General features: G+C 45.3%; 1 protein-coding gene across 2 annotated transcripts in view; it reads left to right on the top strand.

The window, feature by feature from the left end:
• LOC148478432 (AP-2 complex subunit alpha-1) overlaps positions 1 to 18,493 on the top strand; it is a 57,910-nt gene extending 39,417 nt beyond the window's left edge. Inside the window, exons 16-23 of one of the 2 annotated variants that reach the window (XM_088455439.1) lie at positions 661 to 726; positions 5,698 to 5,780; positions 7,919 to 8,009; positions 8,312 to 8,434; positions 8,519 to 8,635; positions 10,817 to 10,886; positions 15,250 to 15,384; positions 15,943 to 18,493. In XM_088455439.1, the coding sequence (XP_088311565.1) occupies positions 661 to 726; positions 5,698 to 5,780; positions 7,919 to 8,009; positions 8,312 to 8,434; positions 8,519 to 8,635; positions 10,817 to 10,886; positions 15,250 to 15,384; positions 15,943 to 16,020 (763 nt within the window). In that variant the 3' untranslated portion in view covers positions 16,021 to 18,493. The remainder of the gene's footprint in view (positions 1 to 660; positions 727 to 5,697; positions 5,781 to 7,918; positions 8,010 to 8,311; positions 8,435 to 8,518; positions 8,636 to 10,816; positions 10,887 to 15,249; positions 15,385 to 15,942) is intronic. The other variant, XM_088455440.1, reaches the window with a different exon arrangement.
• The last annotated feature ends 4,536 nt before the right edge of the window (positions 18,494 to 23,029 follow it).

The raw sequence follows: 23,029 nt of genomic DNA, 5'->3' as shown, positions 1-23,029 counted from the left end.
GTCCTGCGTCTCTATTGGTCGATGCAGCCCAGCCTTCAGAGTAAGGGCTGATTCAGTAACACTTAAGACATGTTTGGTAGTTGCCATGATCAGAGAACATTGCCTGTCTTCTAGCATCAGTTATCGTATTCATATTTATTTAAGATAATACATTGAGGGCGCCACTTGCCAAAAAGCAAGCTATATTTTAAAAAAGTATATTCACCCACAGGAAATGTTTAAATCAAATAGCAAATGCTTACATGTGTAGATCTTTACCAGCGCAGTTCAGTTTTCTGATCTCTTGCCAACAACGTGATTGAAGCTTTCAGCATGAATCTTGCATTTCCGGCAGTACTGTAGTAGCTGAACCTTTACTGCAGCTGCTGGCCAAAGTTTCCGGCGGCACCGCTGAGCACTAACAAAACGTTAGTGCCTTTACAACTTTGCAACACGTTGGCAAAAAGAATTATCAGAAACCAGAACATGTGAACGCCTACCCATGATTTAAACAAACTTGCACATAGATGGAAATCCGTGTCGCTTCTATAATTCTGGGTCATGTAGTCTTTAAATGTCAGGACTAACGCTCTTTATGTAGCTAACAAATTCATTTTATTTTTTTTCTTCTGGTTGCTACTATTGCATTTTCCATTCTTTTCTCTGCCTCCTTGCTCTTAGCTCTGGCTCTGCTGCTTCCGAGGATCCCGCTTTACCTATCGCTGAAGCTGATGAGCTCCTAAACAAGTAAGACAGGCATGTTTACTCCTGCATGTGTCCTCACATGTAGATCTTTTGGCCCCTGTAAGTCCATGTAACATTACTAAGCATAGGGGTAGTAGTGTCTTCATCTTGTGTAGTCCATGAGTACACATTCATGTAATTTTCTTAGGGCCTTATTATAAACTAGCTAACCATCAAAATGAAAGCATTTGTATATGCTAAAATTAGAGAAGTGCAGGCTCTGTTCGGTTCGGATTTTCCCTCCAAGTTTGGATTTTTCCCGCCAAAAATCGGATCTCTGATAGAGGCAAAACATCATCTTTCATGGACAAAAGTCCATGAAAGATGACGTTTTGCCTCTTTCTGAATCCCAATTTTTGGCTGGAAAATCTAAACCGAACCAAGTCAGCACATCTCTAGCTATAAAGTGCCCTACTGTAAATTATAAGGATATTACAAGTCACAGAAATTCTGTTAATGTATAAGGGCGCCAGGCTGCAGGCAGAGTGCTTTCATACAGGTCGTGGATATCTGAGGTAACTTCTTTTATCGTAGTGGGAGCTTTATTCCTGACCATAGTTTATACAGATGCTGTGTACTGGAGTTTATACATATATTTGCATCACTTGTGTATTTACAGAGCCTCCCCTATATTGTCTAATTTAATCAACTATCCATTGCAAGTCCATAATACTACTTATCTCTTTTCATCCTATCCACTAAAAAACAAAAAAACATGAGATTTTTGTTTATTAAGTGAAATCCTTATTTTCTGAATCCATTGTTGGATACTGGAGCCATGGAGTATAGAGGAATCAGGCAGCAGTTTGGGTACTTTAAGAAATCTGAAATTACACTAAAACTTCTCCCGCTCTATATACCCTATCCCGCTGGGCTTCCGCTATTTACTAACCATGCTCGATGATGTTGTTCATTCTGTCACCCTGCACCTGTTACAACTGTGCAGTTGTTGCTCTTTCCTGTCTGGGGGTGTCGCTCTCTGCTCTGGTGCTTCTAGCACACTCAGTTGATGCAGCAAACTACTAAGATACTGACCAGAGTGTGCTCGAAGCACCAGAGCAGACAGGAACGAGTAACTGCATGGGTTGTGACAGGTGCAGGGTGCTAGATTGAACACTTTGATAGGACAGAGGCAAGGGAGAAATAAAATAATAAAGAAATAGAGGAGGGGGTAAGTTGTTCTCCTACAACCATCATCGTGAAAATAAACCTGCGACCCAGAACATTAAGGGCAGGCATCCATTTTCCATCATCCAATTGGAGGACACTGGAGTCACGGGGATGTGCCAAAGCTGCTGGAGGTCACACTCTGAAGTTATTAATTCAGACTCACATGCAAGTTGGCTGCATTGCGTGTTCGGCAATAAATACGGATCTTCGTCTGTATTTAGAGTTGGCCGCACCACCACTTTCTCGGCGTTCGCGAATGTAGTGTTCATTTGCCTCAGCCATTATCTTGGTGCAAAAGAATATTCTGAAACCATATGGGTCTCTGCATATGCTCACATCTGAATAGCCCGCATTTCTGTCTACATGTCGACGGAACAATTATCCTACAGATGAACGCCTCGGTTGTCGACCAATTATACCCACTCAGCCACAAGTGAGCTGAGATGCGTAGGACTCTGAATCGCTCGTAATTGCTCAAGGTTGTGTACGCTCGGGAACTCTGAATCAGCCCCTAAAGCTATAAAATGTTGTGAATGTATGTACAGTGGACCAGGTTTTATACCCGGCACAGCTGCTGAGATGATGCCCATGACATGTTGCCCACTAGTCACTAGCCAATCTGGTAGAATGTTTTGACACGTTTCTCCACTGTAATGTAAGCCTGTCAAATTGCTGTCTACCTAGCAAATACTGTTGTCTTCTAAAGTTCTTCAAAGCCCTGCCAACATCCAGCTAGGGGAGTGTTTCTTGAGGAATTTACACCATGTTTTTGGCTGAAAAGAGGATTTTGTTCAAAGAAACTGCTCTGTATCATGAAAAAATTAATTTGGAGATCTGCAAGATAGATTCCAAAGATCCAAAACTCTTTATTTGCTGTAGAGACGGCCATGTAAGAAGTTAATGTTCACAGATACTACGGGTTCAAAATGAGTGTACTGTGAGGCTGTTATGATTAGTTTAGGTCCAAACAAGCTATAAGAGGACTGGGTGGCTGTTGCACTCCTTGCAAAAAAAGATGGAAAAGTTCCAGCCTCTTCTCCAAGTAGATTGACAAGGCAGAAATCCAAATTTCTATAAAACTGAACTCCCTATCCTAACAATATCTAGAAACATTACTACTGCAGAACCGGTTTGGATTCTACGAAAAATGCCTTTTGGATCCTTTATTCCTGAGCAGTAACATGCTCTACCTTGTGATTCAACAGATATGCCATCATGTCCACCTCAAGCCTGCCCCAACTTGGACCACTTCTGCATAAAGAGCTTACTCTCTGGGTATAAGGGCATGCCTGCTAAAAACATTTTAATTCCTAGTTCTCCAACCCTTGTATAAACACAGCTCAGATGGCTGGTAGAATTTATTCCACCCAATGCATTACCTTGGTGGTTTCATTCCTTACCCGCAAGCTCTCTGATACACTGATGATTGATGTATGCCTCAACCATGTCGTCATCTGGTGAAATCGTTGTATTTTCCTCTTGATAAGGGCTATAGCTTTCTATTAAACACTGCACTCAGTTTTAGTATGTTTATTGTAAACTTTGTTCATCAGTGTAGTCCTCATTGACACTTTGTGGACAGAGGTTCCCCAGCCCTGAAGGTTGGCATCTATCATTACTATTGTCCAGTACCAATCTCCTGTTGGCGGTTGTTGACCTTGACCCACCAGAACAACGACTGACGCATTGAGTCAGCCTGATGAGCTGACTGGTCAAACGATGGTCTGACTTTGTTCCATTTTGATATGAGCTTTATCTGGAATGCCCTCCAGTGGAACTGTGCAAGTTCCATTTCCTTGAAGGTTGACACTGTTTCCTTCGTGCAAAACAGAACCAACATCCATTTAAGTTTCAATAGAGGTTTACAAATCCTAACGGACAGCCTAAAGTTGATAACAAAGAGACTGGACTGTGAATCTGAAAAGGTATTGGTGACATACCTAGATTGGCACATGCAAGTTTGTATCCATGCAAGTTTGTATCCATGTTGTCCTGAAGACCAAGACTTCCTATTATTTCCTGCCATTGATGACCAACCTCATGAGGAAAAATCAAAATTTGATCTTTCTCCGGGTTCTGGTATTTGCATGATGTAGTTGAGGAGGTCGATTCAAAAATCCTCTACAAGGACAAGGTGAATCTCGCTAGAACTCAGCTGATTTAATCAGACTTTGACTCTGAGCCCGCAAGGAAGATGGAATGGTGGAAGACGACCCTGGGAAAAACTCAACTCTCTAAACAAAGACTCTCGGCATATGACACGATTTGTGGGCTTTCCTGTGAGAAAAATCCCACCAAGGAGGAGGTTCAAACTGATATCTCTGGCAGCCTTCCCCACATGGACCTGCCACCACCTGTAGCGCGAGTAGTGATCCGCTGTGCTAGGGGAATATAGAGGGGAAGTTTCAGACCTGTGTCAGGTTTCTTATCATGCCCAAACACCTGCCCAAGACATCATGGTGCCAGAGTTCCTCTTTATAAGTGGATAGAGATATACAGGGTGTTCAAAAAGTTTAGCTACCGTATAGAGACACGCATGTAACTGTTTTCTGGTGTGCCATGTCACGTAGTCTCATCTCCCTAATATTCTTTCAAGACGCACTGAACTGTGACCGATAACTAACGATGGTGTAAGGAGTTGTCAACACGTTGCCGGCAGAGAGATTGCAGAACACGTGGTTTTAACAGGACAATGCCACAGTCCATACAGCCAGAAACTCTATGGCTTACTTCCAGGGCGACTGATCTCAAGGGGGTTGTGGCCAGCTCGATCCCTGAATTTAACACCCCTCAACTTTTTCTTGTGAGAGTATCTGAAGGATGCTGCCTAGGAAACTCACCCGCACAGTATTCCAGAACTGTGATGCATTTTCACGGGAGACTTCGCAAAGAGTGTTGAAGACCACGATTAGCATGTTCGTTTTCCCATACGGTTGCGTAACATTTTGAACACCCTGTACAAATGTTCACCCCCCGCGTTAAGTAGTGCAGATATTCTTGCTATATGCTGCCAATATATTAACGATTCATGGAAATATGTATTGCCCATAGCCTCTTTAATGTTTTAAAAACACAGCGACCTTAGTAATAATGCAAACTGCTATAATGTGTGGCTCAATAATCAGTTAGACTGCTTGATCAAAGCTGGCATCTTGTGAAAACTTTGATTTTAATTTATAAAGGGACCTAAAACCAATTATCTATCAATTTATTAGAAACAAAATAAATATAAAATAAATATATATATAATATTTATTTTATTCGTTCAGAACAACGGGCGGAACTCCTGGGCTTTGTATAACATGATAACCGGACTCTCTCCCTTTACTCCAACGTTTCAGAAATGTATTATTTCTTTTATCAAGTATAATGAGATCTATTCTGACCCTAACTGCTCCATGTACTCAATCCTCTGTCCGCTAGGTAGTGATGTCAGGCGGTATCAACAGCGTGGGCCTCTTGTGTAGTCCTGGACAAGCTACCTCACTGCTGCTCTTTACTGACTCTAAATGTACAATCCAGCCTGAGGTCGTTGTAGGGTGTAGATGGAGTGGATTGGTACATCTGATTACATGGTCTGTAGTGTTAAGATAAAGGCGTCTGTTAAGGGGTCAGATACGAGTTGAAAACAGACTTAGAATGTTATAAGCCCTGTGTATCAGCTGCCCCAATTATCTCCCGTCCTCTCATCATGGCATTGCAGGTGTTACACTGTAAAGCACATACACTGTGAGCTAGCCGTCTTACTGACAGCATTTTTATTCCATTGTAAAGTGGAGTGAATAATGGAACTTCTGGTTTTAGGTTTGTCTGCAAGAATAATGGAGTCCTGTTTGAGAACCAGCTTTTGCAGATTGGCGTGAAGTCAGAATTCCGACAGAACCTGGGTGAGCATGTAATGTGAATTTTTAAATAAATATATAATATCCACAATAGGGTCATGGGCACCCAAGGCTCATTGATGCGTGTCTACCCTACAGAAGAGCTACTGTAGCACAAATTGCAGACACCGTTAATGCTGGCTATGATAGAGAGGTGTCAGTACACACAGAGCATCGCAGCTTGGTACGTATGGGGCAGTGTAGCTGCAGACCGGTCAGAGTGCCCAAGCTGACCACCGGGGAAAGTGCCTACAATGGCCACGCGAGCGTCAGAACTAGACCATGGAGCAATGGAAGAAGGTGGCCTGGTCTGATGAATCACATTTTCTTTTACATTATGTGCACGGCCGGGTGTGTGCGCGTCATTTACCTGGGTAAGAGATGGCACCAGGATGCACAGTGGGAAGAAGGCAAGCTGACGGAGGCAGTGTGATGCTCTAGTCACTGTTCTGCTGGGAAGCCGAAGGGCCTGGCATTCATGTAGATTAGGGCTTGACAAATGTTTCTAAAATCTAGGAGGATGAAAGTGTAGGAGCCAGACCACCGTCCCCCCAAAAAAATTACAGGAGTGAGTGAGGAGCACAGCTCTGTGTGTTATGCAACTGTTATACACACTATACTAGTCCACAAAATGGTCACAGTTGAATGGATACAGTAAAATGGAGGCCCCCTCACTGCTCTGCACAGCTCCCCTGCTCCACATTTCACATAAAATAATGGTGCCAGAAAGTACAACAAAACCCACATCCTCCCCTCGTGGTCACACCATAGACCCTACTACCGGAGAGCTCTACGCAGCCGGAGATAGGAGACAGTAGACAGCCGGGACGTACAGGAGGATCAGCTTAGACTGAGACAGACAGCAGGGATCAGAGGAGTCGTCAGCGCAGGCTGGGACGGACAGAGGCACATCAGTCACCGCAGGCGACACTCAGCACATGCACTCCTGCGCATGTTATGAACACCACAATACTATAGGCACAAATCTCCGCCAGAGCTGATGAGCATCTGCTTCCTCCCTCACTGCAAAATCTAGTAGCCAGGTAGCAAAATCTGCTAGCCATGGGGAATTGGTATGAAATACTGCTGGCCGCATGGCCGGCGGTTCGATTCCCGTCAGCGGCAGCCCGACAGGAGCAGAGTGCGACGCAGCGGAAGCCCGACAGCGCTGGAAATCCCGATCGTGGATAGGTAAGTATCCACTAACCTAACTCCTCTAACCCTCCTTAGGGGTGCCTAACCCTAACTTCCCCCCCCAAGTGCCTAACCCTAACCACCGCCTTCTCCGCTGCTTAAACCTAAGTCCCCCGGGGGGGTGCCTAACCCTAAGTCCCCCCCGGGGGTGCCTAACCCTCCCGGGGGGGTGCCTAACCCTAAGTCCCCCCCGGGAGCCCTAACCCTCCCCCCCCCCCGCGCGGCTGTCCGCTCGCGGCGCCCGGCATCACTACGATCGTGATGCCGGGCGCAGGTCTCCCGGTGTCGGGAAAATGCGGGCGTCTTGCCGGGATAAGACAGTCGGGAAGCTGGCTGCCGGTATATAGGCAGTCGGCTTCCCGATTGCCTCCCAGCCATGGCGACCTGGCCCCCGGGATTTGTCGAGCCCTGATGTAGATGTTACTTTGACACGTATCACTTTCCTAAACATTGTTGCAGACCAAGTACACCCCTTCATGGTAACTGTATACCCTGATGGCAGTGGCCCCTTTCAGCAGGATACTGCACCCCGGTCACCACTACATACATTGTTCAGGAATGATTTGAGGATCATGACCAAATTCAAGGTGATGACTTCGCCTCCAAATTCCCCAGAACTCAATCCGATCGAGCATCTGAGATGTGCTGGGGAAACAAGTCCGAGCCACGGAGGTCCCCACCTCGCAACTTATAGGACTTAAAGGGCAGTATTCAATTGTTGCGCCCCTGTACGCGCCCAATAGGAGCCCAATAGGAGCTATTCAATTGTTTCTCCTGTTAGGTGTGATCAGCTGCTAGCGCACAATTTCGGCTCGCAGCCCCAGCGGAGTGCGAGATGAACTGGGCGAAAAGCGGCATGTTTGCGCGTCCAAACATAATTTTTATCGGTCGCACCCAGCACTTTGACATATCAGTTACACTGTGGATTTTGTGTCTTCTCTCTTTTGTAGGGCGCATGTATTTGTTTTATGGGAACAAAACCTCGGTGCAGTTCCAGAGTTTTACTCCGACAGTGTCGTACCCAGGAGACCTGCAGAATGATATCCTTTTAACCTTTTGTTAAAAACCTGGGATACATATCTGTGACCTGATGCCAGGGAAGTGGGGCTGTAACTCATAGCAGCCAATCAGATTGTGTTTTCCCTGCCTGGGTTAGAACATAGAAGCAGACTGCTGGTAGGTTGCTAATAGGATAAAATACCTGTTGCCTGAGTCCCAGTTTTCAGTTTCTTTCTAGCACGTCCATATACTGTATATAGAGACTTATCTATGTGTTGCCTTCCTGGTATACCATTTAAGTGTCTCACCTCTCACCAGTGCTGTCCTTAACGTGCCGCCTTACAGCTAAACATGCAGACCAAGCCCGTTGATCCCGTGGTGGAAGGGGGAGCCCAGGTTCAGCAGGTGTTAAACATTGAGTGCTTGTCCGACTTTCATGAAGCTCCTCTTATTAATATTAAATTCAGGTACTGTACGTGGAATCTGCTGTGTGTACTGGGGCGTTTGCGTTTCTAACTGTACGCTTTGACGCTACATTATATCTCTTGTAGGTATGGAGGAACGTTACAGAACATCACCTTGAAACTGCCAATTACCATCAACAAGTTCTTCCAAGCGACTGAGATGCCGTCCCAGGACTTCTTCCAGCGCTGGAAACAGCTGAGCCTGTAATTTCATTCTCTATCCCATGACGTATTACTATAAGGAGAGTTTGCTGGGACAGTGTCCTTTCACATACTGCTGTGCAGTGATCGTGCTGGGTCACATTACATATTATGGGAGTTGAGGGCAGGCACCAGTTGGGACAGTGCTGGGGGGCTATATAGCAGTTGGGGTAAAAGGGGTTGTGTTAGAGCTGGGGGTAGAGACAGGGAGAAGTTGGGGTAGAGCTGTAGGGGAGTAAGGGCAGACAGGGCTGGGGTTAGGGAGGGGTAAGTGCAGACAGTTGTTGCGACAGTGCTGGGGGGCAAGGAGGGGGCTAGGGGCAGGCAGTGCAGGGGGTAGGGAGGGGCAATGGTAGATAGCAGCTGGCGCAGTAATTCGGGGGCACGGTGGGGTTTAGCAGCAAGCAGTTCACAGGGTAGGGAAGGGGCGATGGTAGATAGCAGCTGGGGCAGTACTGCGGGCAAGGAGGTTAGGGACAGGCAGTGCTGGGTGTAGGGAGGGGACCAGGGTAGATAATAGCTAGGGCAGTACTGTGGGGGACAAGGATTGGGTTAGGGGCAGTGCTGGGTCAGGGTAGCAGCTGGGGCAGCATTGGGAGTAGAAAGGGGGGCAAGTGTAGATGGGGACAGTATGGGAGGCATAGAGGGGAAAAGAGTTGTTAGCAGCTAGGGCAGTACTTGGGGGCAAGTAAAAGGTTAAGGGCAAGCAATACTGGGTGTAGGGAGGGGTAAGGGTAGGTAACTATGGCAGTACTGGGGGGCAAGGAGGGGGTTAGGGAGTGTTAGGATAGCAGCTGGGGCAGAACTGAGGCTATGGTGGGGGTAAAGATAGACAGCACATGGGGTGGGGTAGTGGTTACCTCCTTGCTTTTGCTGGGAGCGCCCGGCCGGGTCACTGTTGCAGCTCCTTCCTGTCCCATGCAGTGTCCACCTTCCCTGCCTCCTGCATGCAGAGAGCTCAGCAGGCTGCTAGAGGGGCCCGGCACCACCGACAATTCTGCTGCCAGATGGATGCAGTGCATACAGACTCAGGGCCTGATTCAGAGCCGCTTGCTCTGAATCTGGGCGTGTTTTTATTTATTTTTGGTCTCCGGCCGCTCACAAAGCTGTGGGTGCCCACCCACAGCTTGCCCGAGCGGGCTGGAGACAGTCACGATTAGCGCGACCATCGGGCTTGCGACGAGACCCTGGGGTAGGGTCTAGCTTCTGCAAGCCCGAGTGGACTCCCTGCTCTAATAGAGCAGGAAGTCAACTACTGACATCACTAGTGATGTCAGTAACCCCTCCCAGGGAACGCCTGCGTTTGTCTGGCCACCCCACCTACCCGCCCACAAAACGGGGCGAGCTGTCAATCAACGCCGACTGGCTGGGGGAGACACCGCGCGCCGATTGGCTGGGGGAGATGCCTCCGCGCATCGTTTGGCAACTGCAGCACAAACAGCGCCAGCGGGTCCTACAGGGCCCCGATCAGTTTTTAAAACTGAGTCCCCAGTTTGCTGTAGCGCGTATTTTGCGATCACTACTGTGTAATAGTACATGTCGTAGCACAGATGGGTGTGCTATAAAAAATCGATAATAAAATGGTCGACCGGGACTAAAGTCCGACTTACCAAAGGCCGGCAGGGTTAAAAGGCCCCCTAGTGTTTAATCTTAACTGCCCCCTCCAGCAGCCTAACCCTCCCCCAAGTGCCGAACGCCTAACCTTTAAAAAAAACATGTTGACCTTTTTGTCTATGTTGACCTATTGACAGCCTTTTTATTGTCGATCTTCTATCCGAGTACCGCATATATTGGGACTTCTGCTCTCTCACTGACAGATATAATAGGGAACTTTGACTACATGTTAGTAAACCAGCGCTGGCTGCTTTATCAATCTCCTGTCTACCTCTCACATTATGAACGTGGAGCCACGTCCCCAGAGGACTACTTTGCGCTTGTATTAGAGCAATTGGACAACAGATTTTTAGTTGTAGATTATAGAGTATAATTACTCTTAATCCCTGGTGGGGTCTAGTTATAGATCTGTATGGTCCTAATGAAAAATAAACTGAAATTATATACTTATATTATTATACAATTTTAGGTTTAATTTACTGTGAGCTGCTGAAGGGGTGCTGTTATACACGCTAAGGCGAAACTGCGATTTATGGATCTTAAACTAAACGTTGTCCTATGTGTTTACAGGCCACAGCAAGAAGCACAGAAGATTTTTAAAGCCAACCATCCAATGGATTCTGAAGTGACAAAAGCAAAGGTCAGTTCCATACCGTAATGCATCTTGTATCCTGCATATAAATAGGAGACTGGTTTTAGCTGCACTGCACATGTAGAGCTACTGCCGTCTGTCTGCTCTGTAATCTAAATGTGGAAGCTGGCATCACCGCTTGCCACCCTGCCGTTGCCAGAGGTACGGCTAGGTAAGTGCCCCACCCTCCCCGTAACTGATGGGTACGCAAGTCATGGTTACGGCCGAGGTACTGTATGGAGAGCTCTAGGACCTGCTGGGAAGATGTGCTGCCAGCTTGGAGATCAGGTGTTTCCCAGGCTGGGGGGTAATGCATCTCAGCTGCCGGGGGTCATGTGGCGTCCCCTCTCTTACATCTGCTCCGTATGGAGTCTTTTGGGTCAGTTTGTAGTCCCAAGGTTTGTCAGTTTGGATCCTTCAGACTCCATGACACCCACTTAGGAGGAGCCAGCTTGGGTTAGAGGTTTTGCCTCATCAATGCAGTGGATGATTAATGCCTCCTTGCAAACATCTGTGAATGTGCCGACTACATCGCACAAGCCTAAGTGCCCGCCGGTACTCTAGGCTTGGATTGAGTCACAATTGGACTTTCATTCCATGAACATGTGGAAGTAGTGGCTGGTTCCAACTAGAAGCTCTCCTTGCAATCTGAACATGAGACCAGATCGGCATGGCAGACAGTAAGTTAAGCACTCAACAAAATCAGGTACTGAACGTTTCAGCATGAGGTGAAGCATCTGGTTTCTTTCCCTTGTCCCTATCTTGAGGACTTAATAAGCCAGACATGGACGAGGATGGGTTGTAAGTTCCAGGTTCCAGGCAGAGTTTTGTCCGATCCTCTTTCTTGTGAAGATTAGGGTAAGTTGGAATCTCCTCTGGTTGTGGGGTGAGAGACAGGGGTTACTGCTGTTACAGGAGGGTCTGGATGGGAAGAGGAGACTTATTTCCCCGAAGATTCATGATTTGGCTCTTTCGGTTCACTCTTACAGTACCAGAGTTCAAGATATATTTTTAAAGTGCACACTGCTTGTACGGCCTCCATTTGTCCCTCCTGTAACTCCTTGGGGAACATAGGTACCTTTTCACAGTGCTAAGAAACCTATTGAGAAGCAGGATTAACCCCTTCTTTGTTGAAAATGCCAAAAAAGGTGTTATCATGGCTTCATAAGTTTTCCCATTAATCTGGCATTTCCCCTTTGTGCTGTTAGATTTGATGGCGTTCAGGTCTCTCAGCAGGATCAGTTTCCCTACTGGCCATTCCAGCTGCTAAGGAGGAGGTTAGACCTGGAGCTCTGTCCTGTAAGTCTCCTTTTCTCATTTTTACTGCTCAGTTCGTGAATGGCCCAACCCTGCAGAGTCGTCTTGCCTATGTAGAGAGTTACTTATATCCAATCTTAAATCTGGATATACATATATTTGATAGATATACAAGTTCATGTTGTTATCACAAGGTCACATCGTTGTACAAAGCACTAAGACGATATGAGGATTAAAGCAGGAAGATTTCCTTAGTGTTTATCTCATTCATATATGTGTTTTGTGGTGGGTGGCAATAGCCATCAGAAATCACCGAGGAGAATCAGAGTGTCCCGATCAGCTGAGACAAGTAGCGGGGATTTAATGCTTAGGCTATCAGGGGCTTGAAAAGGAGGCTGTAATTTATGGTCAAAGTATAATTCCCTGTAAGGGGGCCCAGAAGTACTTTCTTGGAGTTTGCTACAGCCTGAGCACAGGGCTGGACTTTCTTAGTCCAGGTGGGTTTACTGCCTTTCCAGGATTAGAGCACCTAGTGGTAAGCATCTGCATACTCCTATGTTTGGGCCTAGACTAAGATAACTGCTCTGGAAAAGATGAGCTCTCATTGGGAATATGTTTTACTTCCAGGAAGATTTGTGCAAAGTTACTGACCTCTGGCAGGAGCTATATTTTGAGGTACTAAGACCCTGGTTTGGTGCAGCCTCCACATGAAGCCGGTCGAGACCACGGTCCAGTTAATGAGTGTTGATCTGACCAGGAAGGTCCCTAAAATGTTATACATATAGCTGTGTGTGCCATAACTGCAGTTTGGGAAGAGGGGTTGCCCAATGCACGTTTATTGTCCACACAGAATGACCTCCAAGCCACAGTCACTTAGTGTTCCTTCTAGCCCCCTGCACCTGTCACAACCCGTGCAGTTCCTCTTTCCTGCCTGGGGTGTCGCTCTCTGCTCTGGTGCTTCTAGCACACTCTTGTCTCTCTCGCAACAGTTTGTTGCATCAGCTGAGTGTGCTAGAAGCACCAGAGTAGAGCGCGACAAACGTACAGGAAAGAGGAACTGCACGGGTTGTGACAGGTGCAGGTTGCTAGAATGAACATTAGTCACTAACGTTAAAACCTTTTCTCTGTATCCATTGGGGAATACTGAGTGCCCACCCAGATTGCACTGTAGTTCTCCTGTTTAATTTTAACCAACGTTAATGGTTTTTCTTTTTTTTGGTTCCAGAAAAGGATATAGAAAAATGACAATTTTTTTTTTATTTTATTTTATTTTTATTTTATTTATTTTTTTATATATTTTAAAGTGTCAAAGTCCTAAAGGTACTATACTTAAAGGTCCAGTGTTCCTCAAAAGGATTCAGAAGAAATAATTTTAAATTTTAAATAAAAAAAAAAATATATATTTTTTCCTTTCAATACAGAAGTGATGGCCTTGACTCCTCCTGCGGCACGGCATAGCTCACTCAAAATTTAGCTTTCATTCCCACTTAAATGTTGTTTTGCCTCTATATGTCTGTTACGCTTTTTTTTTTTTTTTTTTTTCTTGGTGCAGTAGCTTAAAATAGTAATTTAAGAAGAAAAAAAAAAGCCCTCCCTTACGCCATTTTTTAAAAGTTATTTTCTTATACAACTGTTCAATGTAAAATACTGTAATGTCACAATAGAAAAAAAGATCTCTTATGATTGTACGTATAAAGCAGGCCATTGTAATTCTGGGGGAGGTTTCTATCAAGTTTAATCTGTTCTGCCAACCTCCCCAAAAGTACAGATTTGGAAAGTGCCCAGGTTATTGCTGTTATGTGATTTGTTTCTTCTAGCTCTTTAACTTCTTAATGGTGCATACACACGGTCAGATTTTTCTTCAGATCTGAACGATAACTATTTAAAAAATCGTTCATATCTGAAGGAAATTCTGATATGTCTGAACGATGCACGTTCCCGATGGTCGGATAATGAGATCTGACATCTGATGTGTTTGCAGTCAGATTTGGACGATTCCATTCATTTCACTGCAGTCAAAAATCATTCATAGTTCAAATCGTTGGTCAAATCGTTCAATGACAAATCTGACCGTGTGTATGCTCCATAAAGCTGCATACACACACAATGATTTTTTGAACAATTTAACTATAACGACGTTGTTATCGTTCAATAGTTGAAAAAATCGTTCAGTTTCTGAGTTATAACGAACGATTATCGTTCATGCGCGTTCCCGTTTGTAGTTCATTCTGACTGACCAACTGAACGATTTTCATTAAGGGAAGTTACAAAAATCGTTTGTAGTTCAAAAAATCGTTGATTACACTTTAAAAAATCTGACAGATAATCTGACAGAAAATGGTTGGTAACAAAATCGTTGTGTGTGTGTATATGCAGCTTTAAAGGTAGGGGTTTTTTTTTATTATTTAATTTTTTTCATTCATTTTAGAAAAACCTTTAGCATTTTTTTTTTAAAATTTGCTTTAGCCTATCTAGTGTTGATCAGAGGCAACAACTTCAGAACAGCTCTTCTGTGTGGTGCTGCCTTGTGCATTATTAGTGGTGGATTACAGCCTTTTGCTCAGTTTTTTTATTTGTTCCATTCCCTTTTCTAACAAGAGTCATCGTTGTTTGTTGCCCTGCATTCTGGTCACAGTAGAATATGGTACCCCAACATTACCAAATTTCCTGCGCACCTTATGTGCGAGGGAAAATTGTCATTGCTGGAGGTCAGGAAGTGCCGCCATTGCCCACTTAGGCTAGCAGCATCCCGTGCTCCTGATTTTGAGTTGAGACATCACTTTCTGAAGGAGGTGCAAAAGCCTTTAATTTGGTGTTTAAATGGACTATGAGGTCACCACATTCCGGGCTCCATTAAGCTAATTGTTTTTATTTATGTGTCTACATTTAAGGTCACGAACACATTTCTGTTCTCAGTTTATTTTAATTTTATTTTCTTGTCTCCCTCTGTAAAGCAAGGCGAAAGCCTACTGAAGGCTGTTTTCTTATGGGAAGGGAACTGTTAGATGGCCATAACACCTGTCTTTAGCATGTCACCTATATCCTTTGAGTTTTTTTTGGACAGTGTTGTAGAGTTCCTGGCGTTTAGAGCCTTTTATTGTTTTTTGTTTTATAGTTATTGGGCTTCGGGACTGCACTGCTTGAAAATGTGGATCCTAATCCAGACAACTATGTCAGTGCTGGCATCATCCAGACCAAGTCTGTTCAGGTCGGATGTCTGTTACGCCTAGAACCCAACATCCAAGCTCAGGTAAGCGAGGCTTCGCCTCAGACAGCTGAGGGCTGGATTCGATGATATGGTCTTTAACAAGATATTGTTTACACTTAATGCCTTCATACATCTGCCACCCGATTCCCCTTCGGTCCGGAACCGCCAATCCACTGGTCGGAAATACCGTTCGATGATCGCTGAACAATCAGGGAATCCGTGAAATTCTTCATGTTAAAAATCCCCGATTTGTTGATGCAATCATATTTTTTTTAGGGATTGGCAAATCGGTGAAATCCAATATGTTGGATTTCACCGATGCCCTGGCGTCTGGGGATCGGGGAATTGGCCCAATACATCGCAGATGTATGGGGGCCTTTAGTTGTAATTTGTTAACGTGAATCAGCTGTTAAACTCAAAGAACTAGTGTGAGACGTTCAAAACATGGAAAGCAGCATTGTGGCTCTAGGAGGGACAGACTCTGCAGTTATCCTCTCATGTGTGATAGAGAGGTCTTCCCTTTACCGATGCCCTTTACCTAACACAGGAAATGTTATATAAAGTAAGTTGGTGTAACTGTATCTCTATCCTCCATTTCAGATGTACCGGCTTACGTTAAGAACCAGCAAAGAATCTGTTTCCAAGCACCTATGTGAGCTCTTATCAAAGCAGTTTTAAGCCAACAAGGATATGATCGCTAAAGACAGTAAATCTGGCAAACAAACACTACGCGGAGGGTTTACCATGCATCGGGAACATGTGTGTCTGTGTGCATGTAATGGCAGTGGCGAGGTTCCATCGCCCCCGTCTGTGCAGATTGTCTTTATTTTGTGTGTGCTCCACGTCCAGTAAAGTCCCAGAGACTTAGAACTTATACAAACAAGACACAGACAAGGCTAATTTTTAATCTTCTTATTGTCTTAAGATATGTGGTCGTTCTACTAGATTTTGTCGTTCTTGCTGTGACTATAAATTTACTCGCCTGAAAGGGATGCATGAAGCAGAGTACCCCGCGGTTCCGGACAGATGGCGCCTCCCTCCGTGCTGCCTCTCCGACTGTGGAATACGGCGATCAGACGCCTGCATGCTGGCCCAAAGTCCTATCCCTTGCTGAACGGTGGAAATGCTGCTTATCGGAAGGACACATAGACAATTAAAACCCGGAGAGGTTTTTCCAATCTGATTTATATGTGAAGTGGAAACAGAAGCAGTAGTTATTTGTATTCTTTTAGTATTCTCTTCCCATGTGCTCTCTTTTGTGTCCTTTACTTCTTCCGCCACTAGAGGGCGCCATCTATTGCTCGGTTTCATAGCTACATGCGTATCGGCACCTTTATGGTATTATTTGATGAAGAACAATGTAAAGATAAAAGGTAGATGAATAGCTTCTCTCTTGCCTCAAAGTCTGAAGCATTTTGTAGATCGTCCTTTGGGAATATTTTACAGCTTTTAAAATCATTTTCAAAATGACGTCAACAAATGGAAGGTGTGGATTGTATATGATACCTCTCCCGTAATCAGTTATAACATACATGTACATTTATAAGGGAACATACTGCATATCAAGGCCTTTTCTTTTGTCTTTTACGTCTCATCGTGCCAGTGAGCAAGTATTTTGAAGTCTATCTCAGAGACAGTTGAAGTGCTGGATCTCTCTGTACATCGCAGCTTATATGATAAAATGTCAGACTCTGGCTGCCTAGGTGTATCCGATGTGTTTGTGTGTCCCTGTTACATAGTCTCTGGTTTTCCCCCATGCATTCCATGCCTGGTCAGTGGTTTCACACTAAACTTGTACCTCATAGTCATTCCATGGGTGCACTTGTATGTCTGCAAACCCCACCTGCTCTCCTAAGCTCTTAATGCCTCATCCAGGTTTTTATACACTAGAATATTGTATATGTGCCACTTTTGTGTCTAAAGCACTAGCCCAACAACGTAAAAACAAATGAAGGCTCAATAACTTACTCTTCTACCCATGAGCACAAACTTCGTACCTTTTGGTATAAATGTAACGTCCATCCCGTAAACTCAAACTTAGATGCTGCAGGTTCTCCCATTACGTCCCCCAATAAATAGGCGAACCTGCCTACCAGTGTCACGCTTTATCATTTTAATATGTATGGCCTATAATCGCTGTTTTTTTGTGGAAGGGGGTGTTTGTTTTCATCTTTTTGTTGTTGTTTATATGGTAGGTCGTTTACCTGCCAATGTACATAGATATATATATAAATATATAAAATATTATATAAATGTTAATACATAATCAAAGAGGTACATAGATACATCTATGATACAGCCCTGCACTCTAGCCTATCTGGAACGCCCAGAATTAGACGTCACGCTTGAACAAACTAGCGAAGCTGTTACTCTGCCGTCTTAGTGGTCTTTTAAAAGCAAATCCCTCTTCAGGTCTCCAACCACGCAGGTCTTGCCCAGGGATTGTTCTCTCTGCTTTATGTCTGACTCCCAGCTAAACTGTCCCATGACAACCGTGTCCAATGTGTGGCCCCTTGGCAGCCGGATGCGACGTGCACTGGTCAGAAGCTCCTTTTACTTTGATTGGCTGGTTCAGCTTAAACAGCCACTGACCGCACAATAACAACAACAAAAGGGGGGGGAGCAGATAACACCACCATGGAGATGGCAGTTAATGTAGACATCAGAACACATTGATGCTGGGTGAACATTTATTTATTCCTCTTTAAGTATGGCCGGAGATGCTTTTAAAGCTCAGATCCATCACTCCAAGTTTACAGGCTCTCCTGCTGCACCCGCAAACAAGCCCTCATTGCAGTTGAGTGGCGATCACATGATCTTAGAGTTTAGTTTTTTTATGGAAGGGGCTTATTTCTTATTGGTATTTTTATTTCTTTTTTTTTTTTTTTAAGCTATTTGTATCATTTTTTATTTAGTTTTAATCCTCTTTCTTGGTTATGGAGTGGAGTTCTCGCTGGTGCTGTTATTTTGTGTAGTGCACTGCTGGTTAACAGCTCCTGTCTGAGAGTTTGTGTGTGTGTGTGTAGCCGCATATGGATGTATTGCTGAAGCTTAGTGCGTCCTGTATCATATTAGACTTACATATTTTCTATCTGTATTTTATAAACTGTATCATTCCCACCAAAAGTCCTGGAATAAAAAGTTGAGCCATGGAGACAGTTCATTTGTTATGTTTTGGGGAAGCTGAGACTTGACCCTGCTGGAACAAGATAACTGTGTGTTCTGTAATCATTTCAGGTCTGCCCTGTCTCCTCAATGCACGCACAGCAAGAGGCCAGGCAAGGACACTCACCACCCTCCCCCCATTCAAAGGGCTCTCACCGCGATGGAGACGGGATAGACCCTAGTCAGCTGCTAGAGAGGAGCTGGGGGTAGGAGCTAGAGAGAGGTGGCCAGGCATATGCTGGGTCCAGTATACGTCTGATAATCACAACAGGATGTGTCTTGGGTCGGCCTTTGTTCTTTTATAGAAACAAAACTAGTGTTCATTCTGGCACCCTGCACCTGTCCCAATCCGTGCAGTTCCTCTTACCTGCCTGGGGTGTGTCGCATTCTGCTCTGGTGCTTCTAGCACACTCAGCTGATTCAACAATGCTGAGATACAGATCGGAATGTGCTAGAAGCACCAGAGCAGAGAGCAACAACCCAGGCAGGAAAGAGGAAGTGTACAGGTTCAGGGTGCTAGAATGAACACTAAAAATGATTTGTACTCTCACTTTTGTCTCCATCTACGTCTACTTCGTTTCAGGTCATTTGGAACCTGAATGTTCCTCAGCAGGCAATAAAATGCGTGTGTCCCAAAGTTCATGTTTGGGTATTGGTACTTCAAGCGATCACAATAGATGTCTATAAATGTCATTGCTTTATAGGTCTGAAACAGAGGCAGTGATTTACTTGTTCCTTGACTTTTTTTTTTTTTTTTTTTTACTCTCCAAGACAGGGAATAAAATTAAATGGCTGGAACGGGCATGTTTTGCAGAACATGCATTCTGCCTGTTATCAGGGAATAGTAGTAATCGCTTTGAGTTGATATATGGTTATATTGTAGGGTTGATACGAGCTTAGTACATCATGGTTCCATAACCCATGTTATATCATTGTAAAACAGCTGGCACAGTTTGTCGGAAGAGTAGAGAAAAACAGATGATGTTAAGGAACTATTGAACCATTTGTGGGGGGGGGGGGAGGAGTCTATTTCCTTATCTTGGTCCTTTACAGACTGCTGCACAAGTTAAAGGCCCCTGTACTCTAGACAGCCTGCAAACGATGCAATGTTGTCAACGATTTCCCTGAAGCTCCCAGACCAACGATACCGTGCATACACACTGCAATCTGACCAACCACCTAACGATCTAGTTCATTATAGATATAGGGTCGTTTACAAGATTGCCAGGTCTTTCTGCATGCAGGAAAGATCTGAGTATGCGACCAACGACCAGCGGGACCACGCATTGGCATCTTTCGCACACACGGCACAACTTGCCGTTACGATGCATTGAAATCGCTTAAATCGTGCAAAAAATCATCTAATGTGCACCCACCTTTAGGGCCAGCAACCATGTTAATGACAAATGTATGTCACCATGTAGTGCAAGCTATTTGTAACAAGGCAAAACTCCATACATGTGAAAAGAAGAGAGGAAATAATGGATGGGCTTATGTCATAATGCCCTCATATAGAATACTTTACTATTCTGTACCATGGGCTTTCCCACATTATTATGCCAACGTGCACCCCCTGCTATAGCCCCAAAGCATTGTAAACTAGCCTAAATACACCTCATACAAGGCCGTGATCACTCTTGGCATGTGTTTCCAAAAGTCTGTCCAGTACATAGAAAACCCTGTTCCTTGCCAGCATTGCAGCAGCTAGGATTCAGTTAGAATTGGGACCCTGTGCTTGTGTCCCCTATGTGCAGCGTTCTGTATCATTGTGCTTTTGCAGCAGCTAGTACTGCACCTTTACACAGAAACCCTGGTTGTGACAGGGACAATTTCAACCATTTACAGATCGGTTGGCTGTATTTCCCCTTCGCGCTAGGGACCTGGAAGTGACCTGAGTGGGGGCGGAAGTGCAGTTCCTGCCCATGACAGCCAGCTAAAGAAGTACTTTGTCCCCACTTAAACAAGTTTGTTGTCCCCTCGCTGCGCTCGCCGCGCTTCGGGCACGTTGGCTCGCTATGTTCGCCACGTGTATATTCCCCATCTATGCCTACTTGGATGGCAGGGAATGACACTGGACACTGGCTGTTGACGTCAGGGTCCTCTCCATGAAGGGGATTTAGACATTTACCTTAACCTTAAGCAGTGGAAAAGACTTCTCCAAAAATTATTTGCTTGCTCTAAATGCAAGAAAAAGTTTACTCATGCACGCTCAGGGGGATATTCCTTATATGAAGTGTGTGACACAGAACCCTCTATTGCTCCACAGGGTGTAAATATGCCTCCATCCTGGATGCAAACTTTTACTGGTGTTATGGCGGATTTAACTTCTGAGTTAGCCGCCTCTAAAAGGGAAAGGGAAGCTGCTCTGGAAGGTCCCAGTACTTCCATCCCCCTTTTGCAACCAGTGAATGGGTTTATCCCATTCGGTAGATAGTTTGGTACAGATGATGAGCTCTTCTTCTACCAGACCGTCGAATGTCGGCATCAGCCAACAGTCCAGGAAATGAGCTTTGCCTGCGCTTCTCAAGTCAGAGGAAGAATCGGATGGAAATGATTCTTCACGGGAGGAGGAGGGCTAGACGCTGGAGGATTTGGATAGGGATGTCTTTTACGAACCATATCCACAGTCGCAAGGGGTGGAGGCTTTGATTGCAATTCGTGAAGTCCTTCACGTGCCGGATACAAATGTTCAGGAATCTGTGGATGCAGACCTGTTCGGTAAGAAACTTAAATCCACTGTTACCTTTCCAGTTTCCCTTAAATTAGACGACCAGATGGCGGCTGCTTGGAAGCATCCAGATCAGAAGTTTCAACTTCTGCACTGTCTCTGTATCCCTAATCAAAGTAGATGGGGAAAATCCTCCGCAGGTGGACTCCTCAGTCTCTCGTCTTTCTAAGAAGACTACCCTTCCAGCCTGATGTGGTTAATTTACCGCCGTCTGGAATGCCGGACGTCGGAATCCTGACAGTGGAATCCCGACCCGGGACTAAAGATAGGAGTCGAAATCCCGACGCCTGTCTTTAGCCCAGCGCCGAAATCCCGACGGCTGGCATCCTGATTGAGGTAAGCCGGTGATAGTTATGTTGTAGCTGTGGGGGGAGGGTTAGACTTAGACACCCTCAGGGGGACTTAGGGTTAGGCCCCCCCCAGGGAGGGTTTGGCTAGGTGAAGGGGGGGTTAGGGTTAGGCACCCCCCCGGGAGGGATAAGTTTAGGGTGCAGGAAGGGGGGGTTAGGTTTAGGCACCACCAAGGGAGGGTTAGGGGGGGTACGGGAGGGTTAGCATACTTACGAGTCGCTGTTGGGATATCCTCCCTTCAGGCTTCCAGCATTGGTATCAGTTTCCCTTCCGATACCAGGTGCTATGACCTTGAAGAAAGGATCAGATCGCAAGATAGAAATCACTTAAGTCCACCTACGTAGCTGCAGAGGCTCTACTTAGACTGGCCCTTGTTGGCTCTTGGTCAACAAGGCGGTAGAAAAGCGGACTGAGCAACTAGCAGAGGGCCTATGATCTAATGCTCCTAGATTGGAGCTCATCACCCTAGTGGAATATATCCAGGAATCTGCAGTATACCTGGAAGAGGATTTGCGTGATGTAGGCCAGGTAGGCTCTAGGATTTCTGTCTCTGCTGTTGCCGTTCATCGAGCCCTGCGGTTACGTTCCTGGCAAGCGGATACGAAATCCAAGCGTGCGGTTGAAGGGCTTCCGTTTACATGTGATATCGTATTCAGTCCCAAGCTAGACAAATGGATCTCCCTAGCCACGGGCGGGAAAAGCACCTTTTTGCCGCCTTCAACGCCAACTCAATGCCGGTCCTTTAAGGGCTTTCCTTTCGCACTTCCGCAAAATTCCAGGGGTGCTTCATCGCCTACCAGAGGAGGTCGCTCTAGATGCCGCCAGGCTGCCAGCTTCCGTCGTCCAGATCCCAAGCTTGTTGAATGACTGGCTCCCGTCCCACCTGAGGGACCCCAAGGTGGGTCGGGAGCCTTCTGTGGTTTGCAAAGGTCTAGACCAAGACCTGGTCGGACTCCTGGGTTCGCAGTTGGGTCATTCAAGGCTACAAGATCGGCTTTGCTTTTCCTCCTTCAGTTCGGTTTGTCACCACAGGTCTTCCTGTCGATCCAGAAAAACTGTTTGTCCTTCAGCAGACAATCGATAGACTTTTGGACTTTTATTCAAATCTTTTCGTAGTCCCCAAGCCAGATGGTTCGATCTGACCCATTTTGAACTCAAAATTCTTAAATCTTTACCTGTCCCATCACAGAGTCAAGCTGGAATCCCTACATTCAGTGACTGCAGGATTGGAATAGGCAAAATATCTGGTCTCCATATATCAAGGATGCGTATATTTACATCCCCATTTGAAAACCGCATCAAGCATTTCTTTTTTGTTTTGCGATTCTGGATTCCCATTACCAGTTTCAGGCCCTGCTGTTTGTTCTATCGTCGGCTCCCAGGGTCTTCACCAAAGTAATGGCTGTGATGATTCCCAATCTTTGCTCACAGGGAATGAACATT

The sequence above is a fragment of the Taudactylus pleione genome, unplaced genomic scaffold (genome assembly GCF_031769625.1).
Source record: "Taudactylus pleione unplaced genomic scaffold, aTauple2 ptg000655l, whole genome shotgun sequence".
Classification (NCBI taxonomy): domain Eukaryota; kingdom Metazoa; phylum Chordata; class Amphibia; order Anura; family Myobatrachidae; genus Taudactylus; species Taudactylus pleione.
Note: the sequence above shows the minus strand (reverse complement) of the source record. Positions and strands in the feature narration are given on the sequence as shown.